This window comes from Oncorhynchus mykiss, unplaced genomic scaffold (genome assembly GCF_013265735.2).
Source record: "Oncorhynchus mykiss isolate Arlee unplaced genomic scaffold, USDA_OmykA_1.1 un_scaffold_169, whole genome shotgun sequence".
Classification (NCBI taxonomy): Eukaryota; Metazoa; Chordata; class Actinopteri; order Salmoniformes; family Salmonidae; genus Oncorhynchus; species Oncorhynchus mykiss.
Genome location: NW_023493669.1, coordinates 757,501 through 777,500, shown reverse-complemented (window position 1 = coordinate 777,500; position 20,000 = coordinate 757,501). Strand labels below are relative to the sequence as shown.

At 28.0% G+C, this 20,000-nt stretch overlaps 1 protein-coding gene across 1 annotated transcript in view; it reads right to left on the bottom strand.

Annotated features, from left to right (window-relative positions):
* The window catches only part of LOC118947585 (protein disulfide-isomerase-like), a 70,796-nt gene that overhangs the window by 3,852 nt on the left and 46,944 nt on the right, over nucleotides 1–20,000 (bottom strand). Inside the window, exon 9 of the mRNA XM_036972515.1 lies at nucleotides 16,824–17,005. Coding sequence (XP_036828410.1) covers nucleotides 16,824–17,005 — 182 coding nt within the window. The remainder of the gene's footprint in view (nucleotides 1–16,823; nucleotides 17,006–20,000) is intronic.

Sequence of the window (20,000 nt, the reverse complement as noted above, 5' to 3'; positions counted from 1 at the left end):
ATAGTGTGTATATATAATGTGTATATATAGTGTGTATATATAGTGTGTATATATAGTGTGTATAGTGTGTATATATAGTGTGTATAGTGTGTATATATAGTGTTTATATATAGTGTGTATATAATGTGTGTGTGTGTGTGTGTGTGTGTGTGTGTGTGTGTGTATATATAGTGTGTATATAATGTGTGTATATATAGTGTGTATATACAGTGTGTATAATGTGTGTGCATGAAGTGTATAATGTGTGTGTGTGTGTGTGTGTGTGTGTGTGTGTGTGTGTGTGTGTGTGTGTGTGTGTGTGTGTGTGTGTGTGTGTGTGTGTGTGTGTGTATATAGTGTGTATAATGTGTGTGTGTGTATATATAGTGTGTATATATAGTGTGTATATATAGTGTGTATATATAGTGTGTATATATAGTGTGTATATAATGTGTGTATATTTAGTGTGTATATATAGTGTGTATATATAGTGTGTATAATGTGTGTATATATAGTGTGTATATATAGTGTGTATAGTGTGTATATAATGTGTGTATATATAGTGTTTATATATAGTGTGTATATATAGTGTGTATAATGTGTGCATAATGTTTGTGTATATAGTGTGTATATATAGTGTGTATAATGTGTGTATATATAATGTGTATATAATGTGTGTATATGTAGTGTTTATATATAGTGTGTATATATAGTTTGTATAATGTGTGCATAATGTTTGTGTATATAGTGTATATAATGTGTGTATATATAGTGTGTATATATAATGTGTATATATAGTGTGTATAATGTGTGCATAATGTTTGTGTATATAGTGTGTATATATAGTGTGTATAATGTGTGTATATATAGTGTGCATATATAGTGTGTGTATATATAGTGTGTATATATAGTGTGTATATATAGTGTGTATAGTGTGTATATATAGTGTGTATATAATGTGTATATTTAGTGTATATAGTGTGTGTATATAGTGTGTATATATAGTGTGTATAGTGTGTATAAATAGTGTGTATAATGTGTGTATATATAGTGTGTATAGTGTGTATAATGTGTGTATATATAGTGTGTATAATGTGTGTATATATAGTGTGTATAGTGTGCATATAATGTGTGTATATATAGGGTTTATATAGTGTGTATAATGTGTGTATATATAGTGTATATAGTGTGTATATATAGTGTGCATAGTGTGTATATATAGTGTGTATATAATGTGTGTATATTTAGTGTGTATATAATGTGTATATATAGTGTGTATAATGTGTGCATAATGTTTGTGTATATAGTGTGTATATATAGTGTGTATAATGTGTGTATATATAGTGTGTATATATAGTGTTTATATATAGTGTGTATATATAGTGTGTATAATGTGTGTATATATATAGTGTGTATATATAGTGTGTATATTGTGTATATATAGTATATATAGTGTGTATATAGTGTGTATATATAGTGTGTATAGTGTGTATATATAGTGTGTATATATAATGTGTATAGTGTGTATATATAGTGTGTATATAGTGTGTAGAGTGTGTATAAATAGTGTGTATAATGTGTGTATATATAGTGTGTAGAGTGTGTATATATAGTGTGTATATATAGTGTGTATAGTGTGTATATATAATGTGTATATATAGTGTGTATATGTAGTGTGTATAGTGTGTATATATAGTGTGTATATAAAGTGTGTATATATAGTGTGTATATATAGTGTGTATATAATGTGTGTGTGTGTGTGTGTGTGTGTGTGTATATATAGTGTGTATATAATGTGTGTATATATAGTGTGTATATATAGTGTGTATAATGGGTGTGCATGAAGTGTATAATGTGTGTGTGTGTGTGTGTGTGTGTGTGTGTGTGTGTGTGTGTGTGTGTGTGTATATAGTGTGTATAATGTGTGTGTGTGTATATATAGTGTGTATATATAGTGTGTATATATAGTGTGTATATAATGTGTGTATATTTAGTGTGTATATATAGTGTGTATATATAGTGTGTATAATGTGTGTATAATGTGTGTATATATAGTGTGTATAGTGTGTATATAATGTGTGTATATGTAGTGTTTATATATAGTGTGTATATATAGTTTGTATAATGTGTGCATAATGTTTGTGTATATAGTGTATATAATGTGTGTATATATAGTGTGTATATATAATGTGTATATATAGTGTGTATAATGTGTGCATAATGTTTGTGTATATAGTGTGTATATATAGTGTGTATAATGTGTGTATATATAGTGTGCATATATAGTGTGTGTATATATAGTGTGTATATATAGTGTGTATATATAGTGTGTATAGTGTGTATATATAGTGTGTATATATAGTGTGTATATAATGTGTATATTTAGTGTATATAGTGTGTGTATATAGTGTGTATATATAGTGTGTATAGTGTTTATAAATAGTGTGTATAATGTGTGTATATATAGTGTGTATAGTGTGTATATATAATATGTATATATAGTGTGTATAGTGTGTATATATAGTGTGTATATATAGTGTGTATATATAGTGTGTATATATAGTGTGTATATAATGTGTATATTTAGTGTATATAGTGTGTGTATATAGTGTGTATATATAGTGTGTATAATGTGTGTATATATAGTGTGTATAGTGTGTATATATAGTGTGTATAGTGTGTATATATAATATGTATATATAGTGTGTATAGTGTGTATATATAGTGTGTATAGTGTGTATATATAATATGTATATATAGTGTGTATATATAATATGTATATATAGTGTGTATAGTGTGTATATATACTGTGTATATATAATGTGTTTATATATTGTGTATATATAGTGTGTATATATAGTGTGTATATATAATGTGTATAGTGTGTATATATAGTGTGTATATTGTGTATATATAGTATATATAGTGTGTATACAGTGTGTATATATAGTGTGTATATATAGTGTGTATATATAAAGTGTATAGTGTGTATATATAGTGTGTATATAGTGTGTAGAGTGTGTATATATAATGTGTATATATAGTGTGTATATATAGTGTGTATAGTGTGTATATATAGTGTGTATATATAGTGTGTATAGTGTGTATATATTGTGTATATATAATGTGTATATATAGTGTGTATATATAGTGTGTATAGTGTGTATAAATAGTGTGTATAATGTGTGTATATATAGTGTGTATAGTGTGTATATATAGTGTGTATATATAGTGTGTATAGTGTGTATATATAGTGTGTGTATATATAGTGTGTATATAATGTGTGTGTGTGTGTGTGTGTGTGTGTGTGTGTGTGTGTGTGTGTGTGTGTATATATAGTGTGTATATAATGTGTGTATATATAGTGTGTATATAGTGTGTATAATGTGTGTGCATGAAGTGTATAATGTGTGTGTGTGTGTGTGTGTGTGTGTGTGTGTGTGTGTGTGTGTGTGTGTGTGTGTGTATATAGTGTGTATAATGTGTGTGTGTGTATATATAGTGTGTATATATAGTGTGTATATATAGTGTGTATATAGTGTGTATATAATGTGTGTATATTTAGTGTGTATATATAGTGTGTATATATAGTGTGTATAATGTGTGTATATATAGTGTGTATAGTGTGTATATAATGTGTGTATATATAGTGTTTATATATAGTGTGTATATATAATGTGTATATATAGTGTGTATAATGTGTGCATAATGTTTGTGTATATAGTGTGTATATATAGTGTGTATAATGTGTGTATATATAGTGTGCATATATAGTGTGTGTATATATAGTGTGTATATATAGTGTGTATATATAGTGTGTATATAATGTGTATATTTAGTGTATATAGTGTGTGTATATAGTGTGTATATATAGTGTGTATAGTGTGTATAAATAGTGTGTATAATGTGTGTATATATAGTGTGTATAGTGTGTATAATGTGTGTATATATAGTGTGTATAATGTGTGTATATATAGTGTGTATAGTGTGCATATAATGTGTGTATATATAGGGTTTATATAGTGTGTATAATGTGTGTATATATAGTGTATATAGTGTGTATATATAGTGTGCATAGTGTGTATATATAGTGTGTATATAATGTGTGTATATTTAGTGTGTATATAATGTGTATATATAGTGTGTATAATGTTTGCATAATGTTTGTGTATATAGTGTGTATATATAGTGTGTATAATGTGTGTATATATAGTGTGTATATATAGTGTTTATATATAGTGTGTATATATAGTGTGTATAATGTGTGTATATATATAGTGTGTATATATAGTGTGTATATTGTGTGTATATATAGTGTGTATAGTGTGTATATATAGTGTGTATAGTGTGTATATATAATATGTATATATAGTGTGTATAGTGTGTATATATAGTGTGTATAGTGTGTATATATAATATGTATATATAGTGTGTATATATAATATGTATATATAGTGTGTATAGTGTGTATATATACTGTGTATATATAATGTGTTTATATATTGTGTGTATAGTGTGTATATATAATATGTATATATAGTGTGTATAGTGTGTATATATAGTGTGTATATATAGTGTGTATATATAGTGTGTATAGTGTTTATAAATAGTGTGTATAATGTGTGTATATATAGTGTGTATAGTGTGTATATATAATATGTATATATAGTGTGTATAGTGTGTATATATAGTGTGTATATATAGTGTGTATATATAGTGTGTATATATAGTGTGTATATAATGTGTATATTTAGTGTATATAGTGTGTGTATATAGTGTGTATATATAGTGTGTATAATGTGTGTATATATAGTGTGTATAGTGTGTATATATAGTGTGTATAGTGTGTATATATAATATGTATATATAGTGTGTATAGTGTGTATATATAGTGTGTATAGTGTGTATATATAATATGTATATATAGTGTGTATATATAATATGTATATATAGTGTGTATAGTGTGTATATATACTGTGTATATATAATGTGTTTATATATTGTGTATATATAGTGTGTATATATAGTGTGTATATATAATGTGTATAGTGTGTATATATAGTGTGTATATTGTGTATATATAGTATATATAGTGTGTATACAGTGTGTATATATAGTGTGTATATATAGTGTGTATATATAAAGTGTATAGTGTGTATATATAGTGTGTATATAGTGTGTAGAGTGTGTATATATAATGTGTATATATAGTGTGTATATATAGTGTGTATAGTGTGTATATATAGTGTGTATATATAGTGTGTATAGTGTGTATATATTGTGTATATATAATGTGTATATATAGTGTGTATATATAGTGTGTATAGTGTGTATAAATAGTGTGTATAATGTGTGTATATATAGTGTGTATAGTGTGTATATATAGTGTGTATATATAGTGTGTATAGTGTGTATATATAGTGTGTGTATATATAGTGTGTATATAATGTGTGTGTGTGTGTGTGTGTGTGTGTGTGTGTGTGTGTGTGTGTGTGTGTGTATATATAGTGTGTATATAATGTGTGTATATATAGTGTGTATATAGTGTGTATAATGTGTGTGCATGAAGTGTATAATGTGTGTGTGTGTGTGTGTGTGTGTGTGTGTGTGTGTGTGTGTGTGTGTGTGTGTGTATATAGTGTGTATAATGTGTGTGTGTGTATATATAGTGTGTATATATAGTGTGTATATATAGTGTGTATATATAGTGTGTATATAATGTGTGTATATTTAGTGTGTATATATAGTGTGTATATATAGTGTGTATAATGTGTGTATATATAGTGTGTATAGTGTGTATATAATGTGTGTATATATAGTGTTTATATATAGTGTGTATATATAATGTGTATATATAGTGTGTATAATGTGTGCATAATGTTTGTGTATATAGTGTGTATATATAGTGTGTATAATGTGTGTATATATAGTGTGCATATATAGTGTGTGTATATATAGTGTGTATATATAGTGTGTATATATAGTGTGTATATAATGTGTATATTTAGTGTATATAGTGTGTGTATATAGTGTGTATATATAGTGTGTATAGTGTGTATAAATAGTGTGTATAATGTGTGTATATATAGTGTGTATAGTGTGTATAATGTGTGTATATATAGTGTGTATAATGTGTGTATATATAGTGTGTATAGTGTGCATATAATGTGTGTATATATAGGGTTTATATAGTGTGTATAATGTGTGTATATATAGTGTATATAGTGTGTATATATAGTGTGCATAGTGTGTATATATAGTGTGTATATAATGTGTGTATATTTAGTGTGTATATAATGTGTATATATAGTGTGTATAATGTTTGCATAATGTTTGTGTATATAGTGTGTATATATAGTGTGTATAATGTGTGTATATATAGTGTGTATATATAGTGTTTATATATAGTGTGTATATATAGTGTGTATAATGTGTGTATATATATAGTGTGTATATATAGTGTGTATATTGTGTGTATAGTGTGTATATATAGTGTGTATAGTGTGTATATATAGTGTGTATATATAATGTGTATAGTGTGTATATATAGTGTGTATATAGTGTGTAGAGTGTGTATAAATAGTGTGTATAATGTGTGTATATATAGTGTGTATAGTGTGTATATATAGTGTGTATATATAGTGTGTATAGTGTGTATATATAATGTGTATATATAGTGTGTATATGTAGTGTGTATAGTGTGTATATATAGTGTGTATATAAAGTGTGTATATATAGTGTGTATATATAGTGTGTATATAATGTGTGTGTGTGTGTGTGTGTGTGTGTGTGTATATATAGTGTGTATATAATGTGTGTATATATAGTGTGTATATATAGTGTGTATAATGTGTGTGCATGAAGTGTATAATGTGTGTGTGTGTGTGTGTGTGTGTGTGTGTATATAGTGTGTATAATGTGTGTGTGTGTATATATAGTGTGTATATATAGTGTGTATATATAGTGTGTATATAATGTGTGTATATTTAGTGTGTATATATTGTGTGTATATATAGTGTGTATAATGTGTGTATAATGTGTGTATATATAGTGTGTATAGTGTGTATATAATGTGTGTATATGTAGTGTTTATATATAGTGTGTATATATAGTTTGTATAATGTGTGCATAATGTTTGTGTATATAGTGTATATAATGTGTGTATATATAGTGTGTATATATAATGTGTATATATAGTGTGTATAATGTGTGCATAATGTTTGTGTATATAGTGTGTATATGTAGTGTGTATAATGTGTGTATATATAGTGTGCATATATAGTGTGTGTATATATAGTGTGTATATATAGTGTGTATATATAGTGTGTATAGTGTGTATATATAGTGTGTATATATAGTGTGTATATAATGTGTATATTTAGTGTATATAGTGTGTGTATATAGTGTGTATATATAGTGTGTATAGTGTGTATATATAGTGTGTATATATAGTGTGTATATATAGTGTGTATATATAGTGTGTATATAATGTGTATATTTAGTGTATATAGTGTGTGTATATAGTGTGTATATATAGTGTGTATAGTGTTTATAAATAGTGTGTATAATGTGTGTATATATAGTGTGTATAGTGTGTATATATAATATGTATATATAGTGTGTATAGTGTGTATATATAGTGTGTATATATAGTGTGTATATATAGTGTGTATATGTAGTGTGTATATAATGTGTATATTTAGTGTATATAGTGTGTGTATATAGTGTGTATATATAGTGTGTATAATGTGTGTATATATAGTGTGTATAGTGTGTATATATAGTGTGTATAGTGTGTATATATAATATGTATATATAGTGTGTATAGTGTGTATATATAGTGTGTATAGTGTGTATATATAATATGTATATATAGTGTGTATATATAATATGTATATATAGTGTGTATAGTGTGTATATATACTGTGTATGTATAATGTGTTTATATATTGTGTATATATAGTGTGTATATATAGTGTGTATATATAATGTGTATAGTGTGTATATATAGTGTGTATATTGTGTATATATAGTATATATAGTGTGTATATAGTGTGTATATATAGTGTGTATATATAGTGTGTATATATAAAGTGTATAGTGTGTATATATAGTGTGTATATAGTGTGTAGAGTGTGTATATATAATGTGTATATATAGTGTGTATATATAGTGTGTATAGTGTGTATATATAGTGTGTATAGTGTGTATATATTGTGTATATATAATGTGTATATATAGTGTGTATATATAGTGTGTATAGTGTGTATAAATAGTGTGTATAATGTGTGTATATATAGTGTGTATAGTGTGTATATATAGTGTGTATATATGGTGTGTATAGTGTGTATATATAGTGTGTGTATATAGTGTGTATATAATGTGTGTGTGTGTGTGTGTGTGTGTGTGTGTGTGTGTGTGTGTGTGTATATATAGTGTGTATATAATGTGTGTATATATAGTGTGTATATATAGTGTGTATAATGTGTGTGCATGAAGTGTATAATGTGTGTGTGTGTGTGTGTGTGTGTGTGTGTGTGTGTGTGTGTGTGTATATAGTGTGTATAATGTGTGTGTGTGTATATATAGTGTGTATATATAGTGTGTATATATAGTGTGTATATATAGTGTGTATATATAGTGTGTATATAATGTGTGTATATTTAGTGTGTATATATAGTGTGTATATATAGTGTGTATAATGTGTGTATATATAGTGTGTATAGTGTGTATATAATGTGTGTATATATAGTGTTTATATATAGTGTGTATATATAATGTGTATATATAGTTTGTATAATGTGTGCATAATGTTTGTGTATATAGTGTATATAATGTGTGTATATATAGTGTGTATATATAATGTGTATATATAGTGTGTATAATGTGTGCATAATGTTTGTGTATATAGTGTGTATATATAGTGTGTATAATGTGTGTATATATAGTGTGCATATATAGTGTGTGTATATATAGTGTGTATATATAGTGTGTATATATAGTGTGTATAGTGTGTATATATAGTGTGTATATAATGTGTATATTTAGTGTATATAGTGTGTGTATATAGTGTGTATATATAGTGTGTATAGTGTGTATAAATAGTGTGTATAATGTGTGTATATATAGTGTGTATAGTGTGTATAATGTGTGTATATATAGTGTGTATAATGTGTGTATATATAGTGTGTATAGTGTGCATATAATGTGTGTATATATAGGGTTTATATAGTGTGTATAATGTGTGTATATATAGTGTATATAGTGTGTATATATAGTGTGCATAGTGTGTATATATAGTGTGTATATAATGTGTGTATATTTAGTGTGTATATAATGTGTATATATAGTGTGTATAATGTGTGCATAATGTTTGTGTATATAGTGTGTATATATAGTGTGTATAATGTGTGTATATATAGTGTGTATATATAATGTGTATATATAGTGTGTATAATGTGTGCATAATGTTTGTGTATATAGTGTGTATATATAGTGTGTATAATGTGTGTATATATAGTGTGCATATATAGTGTGTGTATATATAGTGTGTATATATAGTTTGTATATATAGTGTGTATAGTGTGTATATATAGTGTGTATATAATGTGTATATTTAGTGTATATAGTGTGTGTATATAGTGTGTATATATAGTGTGTATAGTGTGTATAAATAGTGTGTATAATGTGTGTATATATAGTGTGTATAGTGTGTATAATGTGTGTATATATAGTGTGTATAATGTGTGTATATATAGTGTGTATAGTGTGCATATAATGTGTGTATATATAGGGTTTATATAGTGTGTATAATGTGTGTATATATAGTGTATATAGTGTGTATATATAGTGTGCATAGTGTGTATATATAGTGTGTATATAATGTGTGTATATTTAGTGTGTATATAATGTGTATATATAGTGTGTATAATGTGTGCATAATGTTTGTGTATATAGTGTGTATATATAGTGTGTATAATGTGTGTATATATAGTGTGTATATATAGTGTTTATATATAGTGTGTATATATAGTGTGTATAATGTGTGTATATATATAGTGTGTATATATAGTGTGTATATTGTGTATATATAGTGTGTATAGTGTGTATATATAGTGTGTATATATAATGTGTATAGTGTGTATATATAGTGTGTATATAGTGTGTAGAGTGTGTATAAATAGTGTGTATAATGTGTGTATATATAGTGTGTATAGTGTGTATATATAGTGTGTATATATAGTGTGTATAGTGTGTATATATAATGTGTATATATAGTGTGTATATGTAGTGTGTATAGTGTGTATATATAGTGTGTATATAAAGTGTGTATATATAGTGTGTATATATAGTGTGTATATAATGTGTGTGTGTGTGTGTGTGTGTGTGTGTGTGTGTATATATAGTGTGTATATAATGTGTGTATATATAGTGTGTATATATAGTGTGTATAATGTGTGTGCATGAAGTGTATAATGTGTGTGTGTGTGTGTGTGTGTGTGTGTGTGTGTGTGTGTGTGTGTGTGTGTGTATATAGTGTGTATAATGTGTGTGTGTGTATATATAGTGTGTATATATAGTGTGTATATATAGTGTGTATATAATGTGTGTATATTTAGTGTGTATAAATAGTGTGTATATATAGTGTGTATAATGTGTGTATAATGTGTGTATATATAGTGTGTATAGTGTGTATATAATGTGTGTATATGTAGTGTTTATATATAGTGTGTATATATAGTTTGTATAATGTGTGCATAATGTTTGTGTATATAGTGTATATAATGTGTGTATATATAGTGTGTATATATAATGTGTATATATAGTGTGTATAATGTGTGCATAATGTTTGTGTATATAGTGTGTATATATAGTGTGTATAATGTGTGTATATATAGTGTGTATATATAGTGTGTATATATAGTGTGTATATATAGTGTGTATATATAGTGTGTATATAATGTGTATATTTAGTGTATATAGTGTGTGTATATAGTGTGTATATATAGTGTGTATAGTGTTTATAAATAGTGTGTATAATGTGTGTATATATAGTGTGTATAGTGTGTATATTTAGTGTATATAGTGTGTGTATATAGTGTGTATATATAGTGTGTATAGTGTTTATAAATAGTGTGTATAATGTGTGTATATATAGTGTGTATAGTGTGTATATATAATATGTATATATAGTGTGTATAGTGTGTATATATAGTGTGTATATATAGTGTGTATATATAGTGTGTATATATAGTGTGTATATAATGTGTATATTTAGTGTATATAGTGTGTGTATATAGTGTGTATATATAGTGTGTATAGTGTGTATATATAATATGTATATATAGTGTGTATATATAATATGTATATATAGTGTGTATAGTGTGTATATATACTGTGTATATATAATGTGTTTATATATTGTGTATATATAGTGTGTATATATAGTGTGTATATTTAGTGTGTATATATAGTGTGTATAATGTGTGTATATATAGTGTGTATAGTGTGTATATAATGTGTGTATATATAGTGTTTATATATAGTGTGTATATATAATGTGTATATATAGTTTGTATAATGTGTGCATAATGTTTGTGTATATAGTGTATATAATGTGTGTATATATAGTGTGTATATATAATGTGTATATATAGTGTGTATAATGTGTGCATAATGTTTGTGTATATAGTGTGTATATATAGTGTGTATAATGTGTGTATATATAGTGTGCATATATAGTGTGTGTATATATAGTGTGTATATATAGTGTGTATATATAGTGTGTATAGTGTGTATATATAGTGTGTATATAATGTGTATATTTAGTGTATATAGTGTGTGTATATAGTGTGTATATATAGTGTGTATAGTGTGTATAAATAGTGTGTATAATGTGTGTATATATAGTGTGTATAGTGTGTATAATGTGTGTATATATAGTGTGTATAATGTGTGTATATATAGTGTGTATAGTGTGCATATAATGTGTGTATATATAGGGTTTATATAGTGTGTATAATGTGTGTATATATAGTGTATATAGTGTGTATATATAGTGTGCATAGTGTGTATATATAGTGTGTATATAATGTGTGTATATTTAGTGTGTATATAATGTGTATATATAGTGTGTATAATGTGTGCATAATGTTTGTGTATATAGTGTGTATATATAGTGTGTATAATGTGTGTATATATAGTGTGTATATATAGTGTTTATATATAGTGTGTATATATAGTGTGTATAATGTGTGTATATATATAGTGTGTATATATAGTGTGTATATTGTGTATATATAGTGTGTATAGTGTGTATATATAGTGTGTATATATAGTGTGTATATATAATGTGTATAGTGTGTATATATAGTGTGTATATAGTGTGTAGAGTGTGTATAAATAGTGTGTATAATGTGTGTATATATAGTGTGTATAGTGTGTATATATAGTGTGTATATATAGTGTGTATAGTGTGTATATATAATGTGTATATATAGTGTGTATATGTAGTGTGTATAGTGTGTATATATAGTGTGTATATAAAGTGTGTATATATAGTGTGTATATATAGTGTGTATATAATGTGTGTGTGTGTGTGTGTGTGTGTGTGTGTGTATATATAGTGTGTATATAATGTGTGTATATATAGTGTGTATATATAGTGTGTATAATGTGTGTGCATGAAGTGTATAATGTGTGTGTGTGTGTGTGTGTGTGTGTGTGTGTGTGTGTGTGTGTGTGTGTGTGTGTGTGTGTGTGTGTGTGTGTGTGTATATAGTGTGTATAATGTGTGTGTGTGTATATATAGTGTGTATATATAGTGTGTATATATAGTGTGTATATAATGTGTGTATATTTAGTGTGTATAAATAGTGTGTATATATAGTGTGTATAATGTGTGTATAATGTGTGTATATATAGTGTGTATAGTGTGTATATAATGTGTGTATATGTAGTGTTTATATATAGTGTGTATATATAGTTTGTATAATGTGTGCATAATGTTTGTGTATATAGTGTATATAATGTGTGTATATATAGTGTGTATATATAATGTGTATATATAGTGTGTATAATGTGTGCATAATGTTTGTGTATATAGTGTGTATATATAGTGTGTATAATGTGTGTATATATAGTGTGTATATATAGTGTGTATATATAGTGTGTATATATAGTGTGTATATATAGTGTGTATATAATGTGTATATTTAGTGTATATAGTGTGTGTATATAGTGTGTATATATAGTGTGTATAGTGTTTATAAATAGTGTGTATAATGTGTGTATATATAGTGTGTATAGTGTGTATATTTAGTGTATATAGTGTGTGTATATAGTGTGTATATATAGTGTGTATAGTGTTTATAAATAGTGTGTATAATGTGTGTATATATAGTGTGTATAGTGTGTATATATAATATGTATATATAGTGTGTATAGTGTGTATATATAGTGTGTATATATAGTGTGTATATATAGTGTGTATATATAGTGTGTATATAATGTGTATATTTAGTGTATATAGTGTGTGTATATAGTGTGTATATATAGTGTGTATAGTGTGTATATATAATATGTATATATAGTGTGTATATATAATATGTATATATAGTGTGTATAGTGTGTATATATACTGTGTATATATAATGTGTTTATATATTGTGTATATATAGTGTGTATATATAGTGTGTATATATAATGTGTATAGTGTGTATATATAGTGTGTATATTGTGTATATATAGTATATATAGTGTGTATATAGTGTGTATATATAGTGTGTATATATAGTGTGTATATATAAAGTGTATAGTGTGTATATATAATGTGTATATATAGTGTGTATATATAGTGTGTATAGTGTGTATATATAGTGTGTATATATAGTGTGTATAGTGTGTATATATTGTGTATATATAATGTGTATATATAGTGTGTATATATAGTGTGTATAGTGTGTATAAATAGTGTGTATAATGTCTGTATATATAGTGTGTATAGTGTGTATATATAGTGTGTATATATAGTGTGTATAGTGTGTATATATAGTGTGTGTATATATAGTGTGTATATATAGTGTGTATATAATGTGTGTGTGTGTGTGTGTGTGTGTGTGTGTGTGTGTGTATATATAGTGTGTATATAATGTGTGTATATATAGTGTGTATATATAGTGTGTATAATGTGTGTGCATGAAGTGTATAATGTGTGTGTGTGTGTGTGTGTGTGTGTGTGTGTGTATATAGTGTGTATAATGTGTGTGTGTGTATATATAGTGTGTATATATAGTGTGTATATATAGTGTGTATATATAGTGTGTATATATAGTGTGTATATAATGTGTGTATATTTAGTGTGTATATATAGTGTGTATATATAGTGTGTATAATGTGTGTATATATAGTGTGTATAGTGTGTATATAATGTGTGTATATATAGTGTTTATATATAGTGTGTATATATAATGTGTATATATAGTTTGTATAATGTGTGCATAATGTTTGTGTATATAGTGTATATAATGTGTGTATATATAGTGTGTATATATAATGTGTATATATAGTGTGTATAATGTGTGCATAATGTTTGTGTATATAGTGTGTATATATAGTGTGTATAATGTGTGTATATATAGTGTGCATATATAGTGTGTGTATATATAGTGTGTATATATAGTGTGTATATATAGTGTGTATAGTGTGTATATATAGTGTGTATATAATGTGTATATTTAGTGTATATAGTGTGTGTATATAGTGTGTATATATAGTGTGTATAGTGTGTATAAATAGTGTGTATAATGTGTGTATATATAGTGTGTATAGTGTGTATAATGTGTGTATATATAGTGTGTATAATGTGTGTATATATAGTGTGTATAGTGTGCATATAATGTGTGTATATATAGGGTTTATATAGTGTGTATAATGTGTGTATATATAGTGTATATAGTGTGTATATATAGTGTGCATAGTGTGTATATATAGTGTGTATATAATGTGTGTATATTTAGTGTGTATATAATGTGTATATATAGTGTGTATAATGTGTGCATAATGTTTGTGTATATAGTGTGTATATATAGTGTGTATAATGTGTGTATATATAGTGTGTATATATAGTGTTTATATATAGTGTGTATATATAGTGTGTATAATGTGTGTATATATATAGTGTGTATATATAGTGTGTATATTGTGTATATATAGTGTGTATAGTGTGTATATATAGTGTGTATAGTGTGTATATATAGTGTGTATATATAATGTGTATAGTGTGTATATATAGTGTGTATATAGTGTGTAGAGTGTGTATAAATAGTGTGTATAATGTGTGTATATATAGTGTGTATAGTGTGTATATATAGTGTGTATATATAGTGTGTATAGTGTGTATATATAATGTGTATATGTAGTGTGTATATGTAGTGTGTATAGTGTGTATATATAGTGTGTATATAAAGTGTGTATATAGTGTGTATATATAGTGTGTATATAATGTGTGTGTGTGTGTGTGTGTGTGTGTGTGTGTATATATAGTGTGTATATAATGTGTGTATATATAGTGTGTATATATAGTGTGTATAATGTGTGTGCATGAAGTGTATAATGTGTGTGTGTGTGTGTGTGTGTGTGTGTGTGTGTGTGTGTGTGTGTGTGTGTATAGTGTGTATAATGTGTGTGTGTGTATATATAGTGTGTATATATAGTGTGTATATATAGTGTGTATATAATGTGTGTATATTTAGTGTGTATATATAGTGTGTATATATAGTGTGTATAATGTGTGTATAATGTGTGTATATATAGTGTGTATAGTGTGTATATAATGTGTGTATATGTAGTGTTTATATATAGTGTGTATATATAGTTTGTATAATGTGTGCATAATGTTTGTGTATATAGTGTATATAATGTGTGTATATATAGTGTGTATATATAATGTGTATATATAGTGTGTATAATGTGTGCATAATGTTTGTGTATATAGTGTGTATATATAGTGTGTATAATGTGTGTATATATAGTGTGTATATATAGTGTGTATATATAGTGTGTATATATAGTGTGTATATATAGTGTGTATATAATGTGTATATTTAGTGTATATAGTGTGTGTATATAGTGTGTATATATAGTGTGTATAGTGTTTATAAATAGTGTGTATAATGTGTGTATATATAGTGTGTATAGTGTGTATATATAATATGTATATATAGTGTGTATAGTGTGTATATATAGTGTGTATATATAGTGTGTATATATAGTGTGTATATATAGTGTGTATATAATGTGTATATTTAGTGTATATAGTGTGTGTATATAGTGTGTATATATAGTGTGTATAATGTGTGTATATATAGTGTGTATAGTGTGTATATATAGTGTGTATAGTGTGTATATATAATATGTATATATAGTGTGTATAGTGTGTATATATAGTGTGTATAGTGTGTATATATAATATGTATATATAGTGTGTATATATAATATGTATATATAGTGTGTATAGTGTGTATATATACTGTGTATATATAACGTGTTTATATATTGTGTATATATAGTGTGTATATATAGTGTGTATATATAATGTGTATAGTGTGTATATATAGTGTGTATAGTGTGTATATATAGTGTGTATATATTGTGTATATATAATGTGTATATATAGTGTGTATATATAGTGTGTATAGTGTGTATAAATAGTGTGTATAATGTGTGTATATATAGTGTGTATAGTGTGTATATATAGTGTGTATAGTGTGTATATATAATGTATATATAGTGTGTATATATAGTGTGTAAAATGTGTGTATATATAGTGTGTAAAATGTGTGTACCCTCTCTGCGTGCAGCGCGGGGAACAGGCGGAGGGCGGGGTAGCGTTCTCTCATCGACAGGTTGAAGTCATTGGCCGAGGCGTCGATGCGAGCGATGACAACTTCCTCTCTGTCCAGGAAGTGAAGGGCTAACTCCTCCCACAGTGGGAACAGAGAACGACTCTCTTCACTGTAGGGCAGGTCTACACACAAACACACAAACACACACAAACACACACACAAACACACACACAAACACACACACAAACACACACACAAACACACACACACAAACACACAATTAGGACGCAGGCTGTAGTTGAAACATACCGGGATCAGGATGTTTTGAGTGTGTCAGTGAATGATAACATGTATATAAGCATGATAAAATAACAGAGGTTCTAGAATAGAAACCTGAGGAACACCACATTCTATCTATCTATTCCTGGAATAGAACCCTGAGAAACACCACGTTCTATCTATTCCTAGAATAGAACCCTGAGGAACACCACATTCTATCTATTCCTAGAATAGAACCATGAGGAACACCACATTCTATCTATCTATTCCTGGAATAGAACCCCGAGAAACACCACGTTCTATCTATTCCTAGAATAGAACCCTGAGGAACACCACATTCTATCTATTCCTAGAATAGAACCCAGAGGAACACCACATTCTATCTATATATTCCTAGAATAGAACCCAGAGGAACACCACATTATCTATCTATTCCTAGAATAGAACACTGAGGAACACCACATTCTATCTATCTATTCCTAGAATAGAACCAGGAGGAACACCACATTCTATCTATCTATTCCTAGAATAGAACCCAGAGGAACACCACATTCTATCTATTCCTAGAATAGAACCCAGAGGAACACCACATTCTATCTATTCCTAGAATAGAACCAGGAGGAACACCACATTCTATCTATATATTCCTAGAATAGAACCCTGAGGAACACCACATTATATCTATTCCTAGAATAGAACCCTGAGGAACACCACATTCTATCTATTCCTAGAATAGAACCCAGAGGAACACCACATTATATCTATCTATTCCTAGAATAGAACCCTGAGGAACACCACATTCTATCTATTCCTAGAATAGAACCCAGAGGAACACCACATTATATATATCTATTCCTAGAATAGAAGCCTGAGAAACACCACATTCTATCTATTCCTAGAATAGAAGCCTGAGGAACACCACATTCTATCTATTCCTAGAATAGAACCCTGAGGAACACCACATTCTATCTATTCCTAGAATAGAACCCTGAGGAACACCACATTCTATCTATCTATTCCTAGAATCGAACCCAGAGGAACACCACATTCTATCTATCTATTCCTAGAATAGAAGCCTGAGAAACACCACATTCTATCTGTTCCTAGAATAGAACCCAGAGGAACACCACATTATATCTATCTATTCCTAGAATAGAAGCCTGAGGAACACCACATTCTATCTATCTATTCCTAGAATAGAACCCTGAGGAACACCACATTCTATCTGTTCCTAGAATAGAACCCAGAGGAATACCACATTATATCTATCTATTCCTAGAATAGAACCCTGAGGAACACCACATTCTATCTATCGATTCCTAGAATAGAACCCAGAGGAACACCACATTATCTATCTATTCCTAGAATATAACCCAGAGGAACACCACATTCTATCTATTCCTAGAATAGAACCCAGAGGAATACCACATTCTATCTATTCCTAGAATAGAACCCTGAGGAACACCACATTCTATCTATCTATTCCTAGAATAGAACCCTGAGGAACACCACATTCTATCTATCTGTTCCTAGAATAGAACCCAGAGGAACACCACATTCTATCTATCTATTCCTAGAATAGAACCCAGAGGAACACCACATTCTATCTATTCCTAGAATAGAACCCAGAGGAACACCACATTCTATCTATTCCTAGAATAGAACCAGGAGGAATACCACATTCTATCTATATATTCCTAGAATAGAACCCTGAGGAACACCACATTATATCTATTCCTAGAATAGAACCCTGAGGAACACCACATTCTATCTATTCCTAGAATAGAACCTAGAGGAACAACACATTATATCTATCTATTCCTAGAATAGAACCCTGAGGAACACCACATTCTATCTATTCCTAGAATAGAACCCAGAGGAACACCACATTATATCTATCTATTCCTAGAATAGAAGCCTGAGGAACACCACATTCTATCTATTCCTAGAATAGAACCCAGAGGAACACCACATTATATCTATCTATTCCTAGAATAGAACCCTGAGGAACACCACATTCTATCTATTCCTAGAATAGAACCCAGAGGAACACCACATTATATATATCTATTCCTAGAATAGAAGCCTGAGAAACACCACATTCTATCTATTCCTAGAATAGAAGCCTGAGGAACACCACATTCTATCTATTCCTAGAATAGAACCCTGAGGAACACCACATTCTATCTATTCCTAGAATAGAACCCTGAGGAACACCACATTCTATCTATCTATTCCTAGAATCGAACCCAGAGGAACACCACATTCTATCTATCTATTCCTAGAATAGAAGCCTGAGGAACACCACATTCTATCTATCTATTCCTAGAATAGAACCCTGAGGAACACCACATTCTATCTGTTCCTAGAATAGAACCCAGAGGAATACCACATTATATCTATCTATTCCTAGAATAGAACCCTGAGGAACACCACATTCTATCTATCGATTCCTAGAATAGAACCCAGAGGAACACCACATTCTATCTATCTGTTCCTAGAATAGAACCCAGAGGAATACCACATTATATCTATCTATTCCTAGAATAGAACCCTGAGGAACACCACATTCTATCTATCGATTCCTAGAATAGAACCCAGAGGAACACCACATTCTATCTATCTGTTCCTAGAATAGAACCCAGAGGAACACCACATTCTATCTATTCCTAGAATAGAACCAGGAGGAACACCACATTCTATCTATATATTCCTAGAATAGAACCCTGAGGAACACCACATTATATCTATTCCTAGAATAGAACCCTGAGGAACACCACATTCTATCTATTCCTAGAATAGAACCCAGAGGAACACCACATTATATCTATCTATTCCTAGAATAGAACCCTGAGGAACACCACATTCTATCTATTCCTAGAATAGAACCCAGAGGAA